This window comes from Halichoeres trimaculatus, unplaced genomic scaffold, assembly GCF_033239565.1.
Source record: "Halichoeres trimaculatus isolate MK-OKI-2021-1 unplaced genomic scaffold, fHalTri1.1 fHalTri1_scaffold_13, whole genome shotgun sequence".
NCBI classification, from domain to species: domain Eukaryota; kingdom Metazoa; phylum Chordata; class Actinopteri; order Labriformes; family Labridae; genus Halichoeres; species Halichoeres trimaculatus.
In genome coordinates this window covers 20,260,624-20,274,660 of record NW_027437191.1, presented here as the reverse complement: position 1 = coordinate 20,274,660, position 14,037 = coordinate 20,260,624, and the positions used below count along the sequence as shown (strand labels likewise).

Genomic DNA, 14,037 nt, shown 5'->3' with positions numbered 1-14,037 from the left:
GAGCTTTACAAACGGATATATTGACTATTTATTGTTTTCTCATTTAAAAAAAACACACATTGAAAATGGGTCGAGCAAAGATAAATGTACAAACACATAAGTCATTAAAATGCATAAAATATGATGTCATAATTTTTAAGACTTCCTCCCTGTAAATTCTTGCACGAGCTCTAAACCAACTGACTCCGTGTGGCGTGTTTCACTCCGCTCTCCGGGGCAGCAACGGTCACAAAACAAACGCATACTTATGCAGCTATGGGAGTGGCCAAACAATCGGATTGGACAACAGGATGTGAGTTGAGCTGTTTTGGGGTGAGGCGCTGCGTTCAGGGGCACACAACTTTCTGTGTGTTTGTGCAGTTTCGCAGTGATTCACATCACATGGATGAACCTCGATCCAGATTTTAAACTCGTGTCGCCCTGCGTGGGAGTGTTGAGATCTACGAAACCAGCAGAGCAGACTGCTGCAGGGCGCAGTTCCCACACTGTCACCGTCTCATGTGTGGTTTAGCCGCTGATGCAGGGAGAAAGTTGTAGACATGTTTTCCTGAAGTGCACGGTTTTACAGCTCCACCGTGCAATATTGCAACTGCAGTGTAAATGAGCCTCTCCAGCCTGTTCCGGGAGTGGATTATGTTTTTGTGGGACTGAACTCTTGCTTGTTCGCCATATTGTGCGCTGTGAAACTCGGGGGAAAGTTGTCAGAGTTATGACATTTGCTGCGCACAATCCCTTCACGGAGCTGCATGCAGTCGACTTTGATCGAAACCAAAGTGACTCCATGGAGCCAGCCATGGAGAGCCTTGTGCAGCCTTGATCAGGTACATTACACCGTGTTTAACTCATGCTTGCTGATCTACCGTGTTACTTAGACGTAGTCCGCACTCACTCGCTTCCTCATTGGTGATTTTTAACATAACATTAGTGGCTATCGTTCGGGTGGTTGCACGAGTCCCTCCGTTTCCTGTATTTCTTGTTATGCCAAATGGCAGCTGCACTGTAAGCGCCTCCTTGTTGCTGCCGTTTCTGAACTTCTCTTTTGAAACGTCCTGAGGTGACGCACCTGAACGCAATTACCGATTTTTAAGTTAAACTCTTCCAACGTTTAAGTGTCACCGACACATTTCATCTGTCCTCATTGTGCCATTTTTTCCTGTGTAGGCCTCAGTTTCCTCTTTACTGCAGACGAGAGAAAGTCGAATGGAAACTTTGTGTGCTTGTCTACAGTGTAAAAAGAAAGTGTCTAACCCCTCCTTTCTCTCACAAGGTCCGGCTCCATACAGAAGTGGAAGAGAAGAATGGACAGAAAAGCTCAGATTTGATTCAAGAAGGAGGGTTCATGTTCCCCACCCTGCACTTTCCTCTGGGATTTATATTTCCTCTCAAATACCTCTGTATACACAACTAAACAAAGAATTCCTCAGCCACAGGCACACTAACTCTGCATTGCACACTTGGAAATCAAGCTTGAGAGCCCTGTCTCCAATGTTTTTTTACTTTTAAAACATTACTATGAGTCTTCCAACTCAAGTGAATACTGACAAGAGCGGTAAGCATCGAGGTGCAGCCATGAAAGAGCCTGTGCAGCACTCGGGGGAGGTTTATTATGGTATGGGACCTCCAGCTTTAGAGGCTAGTAATTCTGCCAGCAGCTCAGCTGTTTATAACCCAGAAAAAGGGCCCCAAAGTCTGCCACATTATCAGCAGGCTGCCCCTGTAAAGTGGATGCACCAGGACTCTGTGCAGGCCCCAGGGTGGTCACAGGAACCCCCAGTGCCAGCCTGGGGGCAGAACTTTGGCTCTTACATGAGCGGAGTGAATGTCAGAGGTCAAATGGCGTTCCACAAAGGTGTTCATGAGGGTGTAGCTCTTCCGATTGGGGCAGAAAATCAGCTGCAGGGACCGGCGGAGGCCTACAGAGATGCTACCCAGGCTCCAGTTCAGGGGAGGGGGCACGAGTGGGAGCAGCATGCTGCGATGCATCAGGCTCAGCTGCAGGCATATCAACAAGCTCACAAAGGTGTGGAGCTTCAGGGTCAGCCCCATGTGGCCCCTCACACTCTGCAGGGGTCCATGCTGCAACCATTTCAGGCAACTTTTAGGCCCAGCAAGCAACAGTTTCCAGCTGGTCATTACCCTGTTTTTCCTGGTAACAAGACGGCGCCGGGCCTAGCATACAGTGAGCAGCCCAAAACTCAGCAACGTCTGCTGCAGCAGATGCGGCAGCAACAAATGCATCATCATCACCAACAGCAGCAACAGCAACAAATGTTTCAACAGCAACAGCAGCAGCATCAGCTTCAGTTGCAACAGCAGCAGCAAATGCAGCAACAGCACCAACTCCAACAGCTTCAGATGCAACAGCAACAACAACAACAACAAACAATGAAACAAATGCAGCAACAGTATCACCAACAGCAGCTGCAGGAGCGGCAGCAACAACTTCAGCAAATGCAACAGCAGCAATTGCAACAGAATGCGCCACAGCAAGAAACAGCACAATCTCAGGTGCAGCCAAAACAGCAACAAACCCAAAATTTTGTGACTTTTCCAGCACCCGAGCCTCGTGATGCACAAAAAGAAGATGTAAAATTTGATGAGCAGCAGGAGTCTGAAGCTAAAACCAGCGATACAACACCCGGAGCTGATCCAGGCCTTGAAAAGGTTCCAGCAAATCCTGTAGAGCCTTTAAATCCACCATCAGCTGCACCACGGCGATCTCGACGCTTGTCCAGAGATGGACAGTCCCCATTGGGTCGGCCCTCTACAAATGTGTGGTCTCAAGCATCCAAAGAGCCCCAACTGGCCCAAAATGGAGTGAGAGGAGTGGAAAGCCAAGTGACGACAGGAGGAGTAATCCAGATCACCAGCCGGAGGAGGAGAGCATCCAAGGAGATCAACCTGGAGACTCTGGCTCAGAAAGCTTCGGAGATGGAGCCTGCAAAAATGGCTAAGGTTAGAAAAACACCCATTGCACTACCACTAAGTTTAATTACTACAAATTCAAAGAAAAGCTGTTTAAATGGTTGGTAAAGGCAGAGGAAAGTTGAATATGTAGGGGCAGATGATCTATGTGTGAAAGAGAAACGTTTGCAAGCAGCTTTATAAAGAGGAAGAGCCCTGTTTCTATGCAGAACTTCTCTTACATTGAGAAATGCTTGCTTTTTCCTTTTTTTATATACAGTGTCAATGAAATGTTATCAGAATGAATTTGCCTTAACCAAATTGAAATGAGGTGGACATAAAACACAACATTACAGGAATTACAGTAAACAGGATCAAAAAGAACCCAAATGCATTCCTGTTATTATTGAAAAAGTGGCCCTTTATTTATCAAGTTTAACAAGGTTAGTCTTCATTCAAGAGAAATCAACCATGCTGCACATTGTTATTGGCTATTTGAGAAAGGGTTTTCATTATATTAAATGAAAACACACTGTAATGGTATTATGCTTAATGGTTTTTCCAACTATTTAGATTAAAACATTGCACGCTAGAAACCAAAACAATATGACAGGAGACAAAAGGGATTAAGGATAAAAAAAAATGACATCTAAAGCATTTTACGCATCCTTAAGGAGTCAATTAGAGGCTATTTTTTAATGTGCACAATATAATTTCCTGTCTGGGAAACTAACTGTTATTGTGAAAATGTCTTATTCCAGATAAAACGTATTCCTGGTTATATGACTGCAATAACAGAATTGATAACATGTTGTTCATGAATTATGTCGTTTGCATTCTTGAGTCACACCCACGTTAGCTATCTGTTTGTTTTTTACTCTGTAGCTGCTTCGTTACCCAGACAATGAGCTCAAAAAGTAGTTAAAGTCAGTTTCCTCTGAACTGGGCCTTTTTTTGTCTTCATGCTCTACCCTCTGGGGGTTATGGTGTTTGTCGCGGGTTTGAGCGCAGTGTGTGCAGGCTGGATGTACAGTTGGAGGAGCTGCATGTCTGCACACCTCCACATTCCTCAGGCTTTTTCTCAGTCATTCACCAGACCCAGGGAGGGGCTGGGCTGTCAACCTGCACACTCACACTCCTTAACTTACCAACATGCACACACACACACACACACCAGCCACACACACACACACCAAACAGGTTTGATATTGCTGCGCACAGCCTAGAGCTGCTGCTTTGTGGTTGACAAGAGGCTCTTTTCTGGGTCAGCAGATGAGAATCAATTGTTTACTGTTTGGTCGTAAACATTCTGCTTGAAGTAGGAATCATATATGTGATCTATGTTTCACTGCCTTTGGTAGAATTTACTCAAACTTTTACCAGAAGTACCAGTGAGATGTGTGCACCTTTCTAAATGAGCAAGTATTTAATGCTTTATCCTTATGGTTCATTTGTCACAGGCTGCATGGAGAGATTCAGGTTTTGAAATCAAATTCTAAAAATTATGTAGAAGAAAATAAATTTCCCTCTAAAACAGCATATGAAACAATGAGTAAGTAGTTTAAGTTATCTTAAATTTTGATTATCTATTCCATCTATAGGAAATCAGAGTAATTTCAATAATAATAGTTTGTTGTCAAATCAGCAACAGTGCTAGATTCACACAGATTTTGGCATCATGAACATGAAAAAAAGCTGCTTTTTTACTTCTATGTCTTTTTAAAACTTAAAATTCTTACTGTAAAATGTTAAAATAAATAGTTTTGTTAGATGTTTGACGGCAACTTTTACTGTAAGAGCTGATGTCAGGATAAATTATATGTTGTTCATAGATTTATAAAGAAGATGATCTTAAAATGTGGCCATGTCAATCATCATGAAATGTTAAAAAATCAAGACAGTTTAAAAAAATGATATGAAAATAAATTTAACTCCATAATGCCTTGTTGTGTAACATTAATGTTTCCCATTTATACTGTCTTAATATTGTTCCCATGCTGCTTCCACACCTCTTCTTCCTCTTTCATTACTCTACAGGACGACACTCCTGCAGGCAGACAGTCCAACATGGTTCCTCTGGTTATCCCTGTGTCTGTACCTGTGCACAGGGGTCACACAGACCCTCAGGGTGGCTGGGCCCAAGGGAGACTTGGTCCGGGTGAGAGGACTCCTGGACAGTCTGATAGAAAACCTTCTGTTATTGTGGCTCGACGGCGATCACTCAGGAACCCCATGAACGAGAGCTTTGGGCAGGTTAGTGGTTAAAAACGTTTCGTTCACTTGGTGTTCAAACTTTGGTTTGAGGCTGTTCATATCGAGAAACGCTGCAGACTGATTCATTTCTTGAAATTAGAAATCGAGCAGACCTACGTTTAGAGCCTGACAGTGTTATCCTCCAAAAGTGCTTTTTATGTTACAAAAAAAAAACCCTGATTAAGAAATTTGATTGTAACTGCTTCATTAATATAACCTTCTTTGAAAAAGTTGCTGTTGAAACTGGTGAATGCATTTGAGTAACAGTTTCACATTTTGGAAATCCCCCCTTTGGTCTTGAGCGTAAAAGGAGTTGGATATTACTCTCATATATGACTCATTGCTCAATGTACAGCTACATTTAGCCACCAGTTAGCTTAATTAGCATATACACACTGTATTTCACCCTGCTGTGTCCAAAGGTAACAAAAGCAGCCTGTCAACACTGTTAGAGTTAAATAATTAACACATTGATGTCCACTTCATTCAGTTTGGTTACTTGCTATTCATCTAGCTTGTTAAGCTAGCATAGCTCTTAGCTTTCAGTAGATTCAGGCTAGCTGTTTGCTCATAGCTTTTCTCCTTCGTGTTTTCCCCAGTCCTGCCTTACTGTGCTGAAGTTGGCTACAACTTGTTTAAATGTTTTTATATTTCACCAAGGAATGAAATACAGAAAATAATTTTATATTAAGAAAAAGTTAATATAGTAATGTAATTTTTGTAATATTTCAGTTGTTCAATTCAACTAGTGAAACTCACAGTATTACATAGATTCAGTAAACACAGAGGGCAGTTTTTCCAAGCACTTATTTTTTTTGCAATTGTGATGATTATGGCTTACAGTTAATGAAAACCCAGAATTTAGTATCTTAAAAAATCTGAAAAATTGTGGAAAAATTAAAAAATGGAAGCTCATGGTGTCACCGTCTACACAGCTAATTAACTGGGAACACCTGAGAAGGTTTTCTGAGTTATTATATAGTCCCTACATATAAGTCTGGTTTGATCTTCTACACAATCACGGGACAAACTGCTGACTTAAAGAAAAAGTGTGGTTGTTAAAACACACAGTCAACAAAGATAACCGCAGCCTTATAATTGTCCAGCAAACCCCATTTGAGAAACATGGGGGGAACGTTACTTCTGAACCAGAGACAACAACAGTGTCTTACCTTGGCTAAAAGGCAAAAACGGAGATAATAAGATACAATGAGATGCACTTTATTGATCCTCCATCAAGAGAAATTCTTTTGTTACAGTTTAATTGATAATGTGGTGAAGTGAACGCTGCAGGGTGGACACAGCCCAAAGAGATGCAGTGGTTACAGCATAATTGCACAAGAGGACGGTGTGACTGGAGTGCTCGCTGGTCTCTAACTCATGGGTGGGGCGAGAATCAAACCTTTTGAAAAACAGATTAACTTCACCGGCCCACATCTACTTCAGCTTCAAAGTTCCTACTATGATCTTAGCAGTGTCCTGTAGAAGACTTTTCCTTTCCTGATCCTCTTTGTGGTTTGAAAAGTGGAGAAGCATACAATCCAAGTTGCTTGAAGTCAGTGATGGTTTGGGGTGTCATGTCATCTGCTGGTGTTAGTCCACTGTGTTATCTGAAGTCAATGCTTCCTTCTGCTGATGAGCTTTATGGAGAGGCTGATTTCCTTTTCTGGTTGGATTTGGCTCCTGCCCACACTGCCAAAAGCTCCACAAGCTGGTCAAACACACAGCAAGTGAACTCAGTGGAAAAATGTTTAAGATATTTTCAAGAGAAGGACCAAGGAACACAGACAATCAACGTGTGTTTCCAGAACAACTCAGCAGAGCTTTGGCTGATCACCTCCATGACACACAGTAGTGATGTGGTAATTTATGCAAAAGGAGACCCAACCAAGTATATTGTGCATAAAACTGTTTAAATTTTTTTTTAAAAATGTATATAATAAAAACTTTTGTTTTGTCTAAAGTAATATTCAAATTCTAGTGATATTAAATTTTTATTTTTTCATGAACTGTGAGCCATTATCTCTGTTTGTACTGCATCTGAATAATATATGAGTTTCACCTTTTTACTTGAACTACTGAAATAAACCAACTTTTCCAGGGTGTTATAATTTCTTTGATGCACCTACAAGTTTAATGAAAAGATCATGACTTGGGTGAAAAATTAAAATTATTGTTAATATTGGTTTTACATGGGATGTGGTCAGGTAAACCTCTAGCCAATCACAGTGCAGTAAGGTGGGGCTCTATAGAACTTGATAGTTAAAAAATTCCTTTAACTGTAAATTCTTCACATCATTACTAGTAACATGTTAGCCTTGCTTAATTAAGTGAATTAGTTGCAAGCAGAATAAAACAAAAATACTTATTTAAAGCATCCCAATAATTTGTACAAAGAAGTTTTTGTGTTTCTCTGCACAGAACTTGTGATTAATTAATTTAACGGTTACTCAAGAAAACAGCTGCAGTACATCATAACCCCTTTGAAACAGACCTGAAAGGAAATTCACGGCCTCAAAAGTTAACTTTTTATTAGTTCCATTTTTCAGCAATGTACTGGTTAGGACAAATCCTTGGGCCTTATCACTCCAATTCACATCTTGTGCTGTTCCTTTTTAGTGATTCACCAGCCAATGTCACAGCTTGGAAACTAACTAGTTTTGGTTGAACAAAAAAACAACTAAATGTTTCTCTATTTTTCTATCAGGATGGGGAGGAAGGTCTTGATGAGGATGGAAAATCCAAACTGAAGCGCCGACCTCGTCCTGAGCCCCTCATCATCCCACCCCACAAACCCTCCACCTTCATCCCTCCATCCCTCTACCCCAGCATCACCTCCTACCAGAGCAACCTGCGTTCCCCTGTTCGCCTACCGGACAACCCTCTTACCATGCCCCCGTACACACCCCCACCCATCCTGTCTCCTGTACGTGAGGGATCTGGACTCTACTTCTCTACCTTCCTGACCAACATCGCAAGCAACCAGATCCTGCCCCCACCAGTTACACCCAAGTCTGCTTCAAGAAGTCTGTTGCGCTCTGGTAAAGATACTGATTGTTCAAAAAATTAAATTTATGATGCTCTTTTTTTAGATAATTCCTCAAGTAGTTTTTTCTGATTTATTTTCAGCAAGTTCAGAAATCACTCCTCCTGTTCTTCCAATGATAACTGATGCTACACCCGTTAGCCTGGAACCGTAAGTAAACAAACCTGAACCAGCTCCTCAGGTTTTTGATAATGAAAATACATTAATGATGTTTGTTGTCAGGCGTATCAACATTGGGCTGAAGTACCAGGCAGAAATCCCTGAGATGCAAGATCAACTTTCCTCCCAGTTGGACCGGCACAAAGCCGATCTGGTCTGGCTCCCTGTGGAGGAGTCTAACCTCAAACCTGGTGATCTAGAGAGAAGTAAGTTCGTCCTATCCAACCTATCTGCTAGTTCTTGTCCTATTTTGTCTATTTGTCTCACTAATTAATTGAAATGATGACATGCTTTTGTAGTTGAAGATTTGATGCACATGGCTTGCTCCAGTGTGCTCAGAGGAGGAGGAACCAATCAGGAGCTGGCTTTCCACTGCTTACATGAATGTGGAGGTGACATCCTGGTGAGTTACTCATAGCACTTAAAAAAAGGTGGAAGGAACTTTTTAAACTTTGATTTAATCACTCAGAGAATACTACTAAAAATCATAATTTGTGTGAAGACTTGTAGTTTAAGCATTCGCTTCATTGTTTACTAAGTGAAAGAAAAAAATAGTTTTGACAAACTATTTTATATTTTATAGGCTAATGGTTTTGTGTTGTGGGCTAAAGATGTACAAACCTCACAGTTTGGTTTTAATTTTGGTCTGTTCAGCTGACCGGTAATGTTTTAAAGATAGACATTCAATGTGCTTCTCTTCAAATGTTCACGAATCACTGACATGCTCCTACACTTTGTAAATATAGTTTGGACACAAGATCTCCCCACCTAGGCAATCAATTTAGCTTTTTTTGTTTACCTGTTGCTCCCTTACTGCAGTTTGGCACATGCCATTCTCAGCAAAGATGCGTAGGATGTAAGATGTCTCACTCCTCAAAAAGACAATGCCTGCTCACTGTTTCAACGCATTAGCAATGGTGTCCCAGACTACTTATCCACTATTACATTTGTCTGATGCTAATATTGGGCTCTAATGTTTTATTCTTTTTCTGATCAATTTTTTCACCTCTTTTAAACCGTATCGTTCTTTCTCACTTTTTTGAACCAATGAAAAATAAAGAGGATATAAAATCACCCACCAAAAAATGGTAAAACAACAACAACAACAAAAGAAACTGGGTGTTTTAGTGGAGAAACTGATCACTTAGATCAGTTTCCAGTCTGCTTCTGTTTTCTTTTTATATCTTATAACTATAATTGTTTAAAGTTGAGGAACAATGCTTTTTAAAAAACTGTGGTTTAATCATGTTGTTTAAAGGGAACTCTGGCACGTTTGATGCTCCAGGACCCAGTTTTCCCCAAAGGCCATCACTTGGCAGGTTATCACTACTCAGGTGAGGGTTGCCTCTTCATCTTCCTGCTTCTGTCTTCTTTCCTGATTTCTCACCTCACTTTAAACATTTTCTTACTCCCTTGTGTCAACACACTGTAAATTGTGCTGTCTCATCTCAGGCTCTGACTCCTGGACAGCAGAGGAGAAGCACTACTTCAACAAAGGGATCTCTGCCTACAGAAAGGACTTCTTTATGGTGCAGAAACTGGTACGCTCTTGATGGATTGAACCCTGCACTGTGGACCATTTTCCCAATGTTGATTCATCTGCAGAGCACATTTAGCATTCGACAAACCATAACATCTACACACTTACTTTCAGGCACTTTTAGTATTCCTTTCCTGAGGGGCAATGATATGTGTTACAAGCTTTATGTTGCCTTTTTGCACCTTACAATGTGGGGCAAGAATCGCCTGTTAATGGAAAATGCCCTGTGGCAAACAGGCAAAGCATCTCAGTTTTTATTACTTTTTGAGACAGGAAGTAAACAGATTTATGGGAAATGTGGTCTTGATTTCATGATTGAAACATGAACAAGGAAGCAACCAACTACTGGCTCTGTGCAGAGGCGGCCACTCACGTTAAGATACAGTTCAGCAGTATGCAAACAGACGTCTGAAACGGTTAATCAAAGAAACATAAAGTGGATGTGTTTCTTTCTTGTTTGATTTAAAGGTGCGGACCAAGACGGTGGCTCAGTGTGTCGAGTTTTACTACACATTCAAGAAACAGGTGAAGATCGGACGCAATGGAGTTTTAACATTTGGACCCCCAGATTCCCCGGTGGAGAGGCACTCGGAGGCTGTGGTGGATGTTAAGGTAGAGTGGGTGAAACTTCTCGGACATATGTTAAAACATCAGACTCAGTTAGCTAAACTTGAGCTACACCCCTCACCCATTATTACGCCTGCATCAAAAATCCTGATCTTCTATATTTATATATTTTTTATTTTGTTTGTCACAGAGTTCACAGCAGTCTAAACTGACTCAGGTAGAGGCTGATGGAGAGGACAAGAAAACAGTTTCATATGACCTGGAGAGCAGCCACCAGGCTAGGGTTGCTCAGTCACTACAGGCTCATGACTATGTAAGTATCATCATGGATCATATATATAATTGATATAAACTGTAAGTACCCAGTGATGGAACCCTCAAGCTAAATCAAAGAAGCAAACCAAAGCTGAGGAATAATATGTGAAGATCCTGAATAAAATATGTTACTTCACTGAAGAATTTGTAAAAAAAAAAAAAAATCCCCACAAGTTGAAAAATGTTAATTTGTAATGTTATAAAAAAATATAAAAATTAATCCATGTATGTGCACATGAACAAGTTGACTTGAATCTATTCACTCTAAAAACGGGGATTGACTGCAAACCTGAGCAGAAACATGTCGTGAATAAATTAATGAAATCTGACTCTGTGTCAGGTCAAAGTTTGGAGAATAAGATGTGGAAGGAAACAATTATCTTTATTTTTTTCTTTTGCTCTAAAAGTGTGAGAACAAATACAGTACACAACAGCGCTTTCTTCACCTCAAATTAAAACTTCGTTGTTCACTCTGACACAATTTTAATGCTTCTACGTAAATATCATGTCATGTTGCAGCAGGTACAGGTGAAGCTCAGTGTATTGACTTTATTTAGGGCAGTATGGCAAATTAAGATGATTTTAGTGCTGAATAATAAGCATAACTGACTGTTCATCCGATTGCCAAACTTTGCACTTACATCTGTTTATCACACTTCAGGCAGGGACTATTGTGATCAAAGGGCAGGACACTGTGAACAAAGACCCTCAGCCCACAGCAACACCTCACAGACCTCGAGCTGAGCCTGCAGCCAAGAAGCCAAAAGCACCGGCAAAGCCTCCCGCGGATCCAGACGCAGTGTTTCCATGCAAGAAATGTGGCAGGTATGAACAAATTGTGACAGATACTGAACTTATTTAGACTGAAAACTAGACTGTAACACAAAAACTTCATTTCAGCCAGGAATCATACAATGAACCATTTATTGCCAAATGGATACAGTTAGAATTGAAGTTACAGCTCTGATTTTCAGTGTACTCCCTGGGTTAGCCGAGCAGCCTGCTCGAGCTTTCCAGGGAGTGCATAGCAAACTCCCCATACGTACATACAGATTAGAAGGATGCATACATATCAATAGAATACACTCAGAGTCTCAATAGGAGGAGGCTGGGGTGGAGGAGGAATTATTAAGACAGCAGCAGCTGGGTAGAAAAAAAGTAGCAGAGTGATGACATGAATAAATACGCTGCCTTATTGTTTGAAACACGCTGTGATTGGTTGAAAGGGGTCAGAGATTGAACATCAGCCTGTCAGCTGATCACAGCTGGGCGTATTTCAATTTTCAATTTCAATTTAGTTTATTTGATAAGGAGGGACAATGTACATTCATACACACTTTAAAGAAATAAAATGTTATTGTACCCAAATCTAGCTACCAAGCTAATTTCCATTGGTAGTCCCCCCAGCTAAAATATAAAAACAAACAGGTTAAAAAAATAAAATAAAATACAAGTATAATATTGTTCTTCTTGTTTTGTTTCTTTTTAAGGAAAAGAAAGAACAGAGAAACATTCTTATAATAAAACATTTTACAATACATTACAAGCATAGTTTTTATTGTACACAGGTGGTCAGTAGCAGATGTTGAAGTGCTAGATTTAGGCAGTAAAGTGCTGGAGTTGAGTATAAAGTGCTTGAGTTATCAATTAAAGTGCTAAAGTTGATATTTAAAGTGCCAGGTCTCTTGGATAAATGAGCAGTGAAAAAATGTCAAGAAAGGGGAGAGAGAGGAATTAAAAAAACAAAAAACTTCCGTGTCCTGCATTAAGTTACACTAACTCCATTTCTTGAAGTTTTGTACATAAAGCTTCAGCATTCATGGCGATCCAATGTTGGTGAGATTTGCAGCTGAAATGACTCTTTAAACTGCAGTTAATCACTTATTTTTAACTTGAATTTATGAAAACTAGAAAGCTAAAATACAAAGAAAATTAAGTAACACTAATGATCAAACTTTTTATGCAACTTGTTTCACAACATTCAGACTTGCTTGTGTAGATTTTTTTGTATTCCTGTGCGCCAACACCTCCACAGTACAAAGCAAAGGTCTCATAATCCCTCAGAGTTGATTCAGCTACATAGAAACTATTTCTGCCCTAAAGCGTCTGTTCCCCCCTCTTTTATGGCCTCTGTTTTTTTAATTTGGCTAAATAATTTTCTTTGTCTCACAGGGTGTTTAACAAAGTGAAGAGTCGTAGTGCTCATATGAAGAGTCACGCCGAGCAGGAGAAGAAAGCTGCAGCTCTGCGCCTCAAGGAAGAAGAGGAGCAGGCAGCAGCTGAAGCTCGAGCCAGGAAGCTAGCGGCAGCCACAGCAGCCGCTCATCAGGGAGGCAACGGGAACGGAGTGACAGAGCAGGCTGAGGTCAGTAGCCAGGAGGACTCATCTGAGGGCGAGGATGATGACGATGAAGACTGGCACTGAGACACAATTAGCAGACTTTGGCAGACGTTAACAGATGGACTGATGGGGAATTGGATGACAAATATGGAGATGGAATGAAACAATATCCTGCCCCACTGAGAGAAGAATTAAGTCTTCCTGTTAGCCTTCACACTCCTTCACATTTGTATCTTTTATATACTGAGAGGAAGTCTATTTTTTGTAAATGCACTTCAACTGTTTGCTTCTGCTTTTGCCTATAATGCCTTTTATATCAATTTATTTAATTGAATATATGTCAAAACAGAACACACTTTCAACGCTCGGACCTAACGGTGACGTGTTATTTCATAAGAGAATCAGGACGCCAACAAAACATCAAGATCAAAGCAATCTTTCACTTTATGGAGACGACCCTTTTACAAAAGTCTGGATTAGAGCCTATATTTGAAAACCTTTCTTTGGAAAAAACTGTGCAGATTTTCATCACATTTACAGGTTGGTGATACACTCATTTTTTACAATTAAGGGACCTTTATGAAAATGAAAAATGTACAAAAAAGTATATAAGAGATTGCCTAATATTTATGATGCCGCATTTTTGCAATGATTTAGGTAATATAAAAACTAATCACATCAACTGCAATATGACTCATGAATGGAGAAGTTTATTAAAATCTTTACTGTTCAGAGATGTTAATTGTTTTTTTTTTATTCATAAGACTGTAAAACTTTGTTTGTCCAGCAGAGGGAGGCAGAGGTTCACTAGACTGGAGGGTATTTCCTCTGAGTGGAGACAAACAAGAATCTGGTGTGTTTTGGTTGAGGTCGTTTTTGCTGAGGTGTAAGAAAGTGTCATACCAGACTGCT

The 14,037-nt window shown here is 40.5% G+C and overlaps 1 protein-coding gene across 1 annotated transcript; it reads left to right on the top strand.

Annotated features, from left to right (window-relative positions):
- Positions 1 to 335: 335 nt before the first annotated feature.
- On the top strand, positions 336 to 13,825 carry mideasa (mitotic deacetylase associated SANT domain protein a). Its single transcript, XM_074685504.1, has 13 exons — positions 336 to 821; positions 1,268 to 2,955; positions 4,942 to 5,157; positions 7,865 to 8,198; positions 8,287 to 8,353; positions 8,426 to 8,568; positions 8,662 to 8,765; positions 9,621 to 9,696; positions 9,815 to 9,903; positions 10,371 to 10,514; positions 10,660 to 10,782; positions 11,446 to 11,609; positions 12,957 to 13,825. Exons 2-13 carry the CDS (start codon positions 1,513 to 1,515, stop codon positions 13,207 to 13,209), a joined length of 3,156 nt encoding a protein of 1,051 aa, XP_074541605.1. The 5' UTR covers positions 336 to 821; positions 1,268 to 1,512; the 3' UTR covers positions 13,210 to 13,825.
- Positions 13,826 to 14,037: the final 212 nt, after the last annotated feature.

Excerpts from the sequence above, each read along its gene's own strand:
- mideasa (XM_074685504.1), top strand. The coding sequence starts at position 1,513 with ATGAGTCTTCCAACTCAAGTGAATACTGACAAGAGCGGTAAGCATCGA. Across the intron at positions 8,354-8,425 it reads ACACCCGTTAGCCTGGAACC|GCGTATCAACATTGGGCTGA; the intron begins GTAAGTAAACAA and ends GTTTGTTGTCAG. Across the intron at positions 11,610-12,956 it reads CCATGCAAGAAATGTGGCAG|GGTGTTTAACAAAGTGAAGA; the intron begins GTATGAACAAAT and ends TTTGTCTCACAG.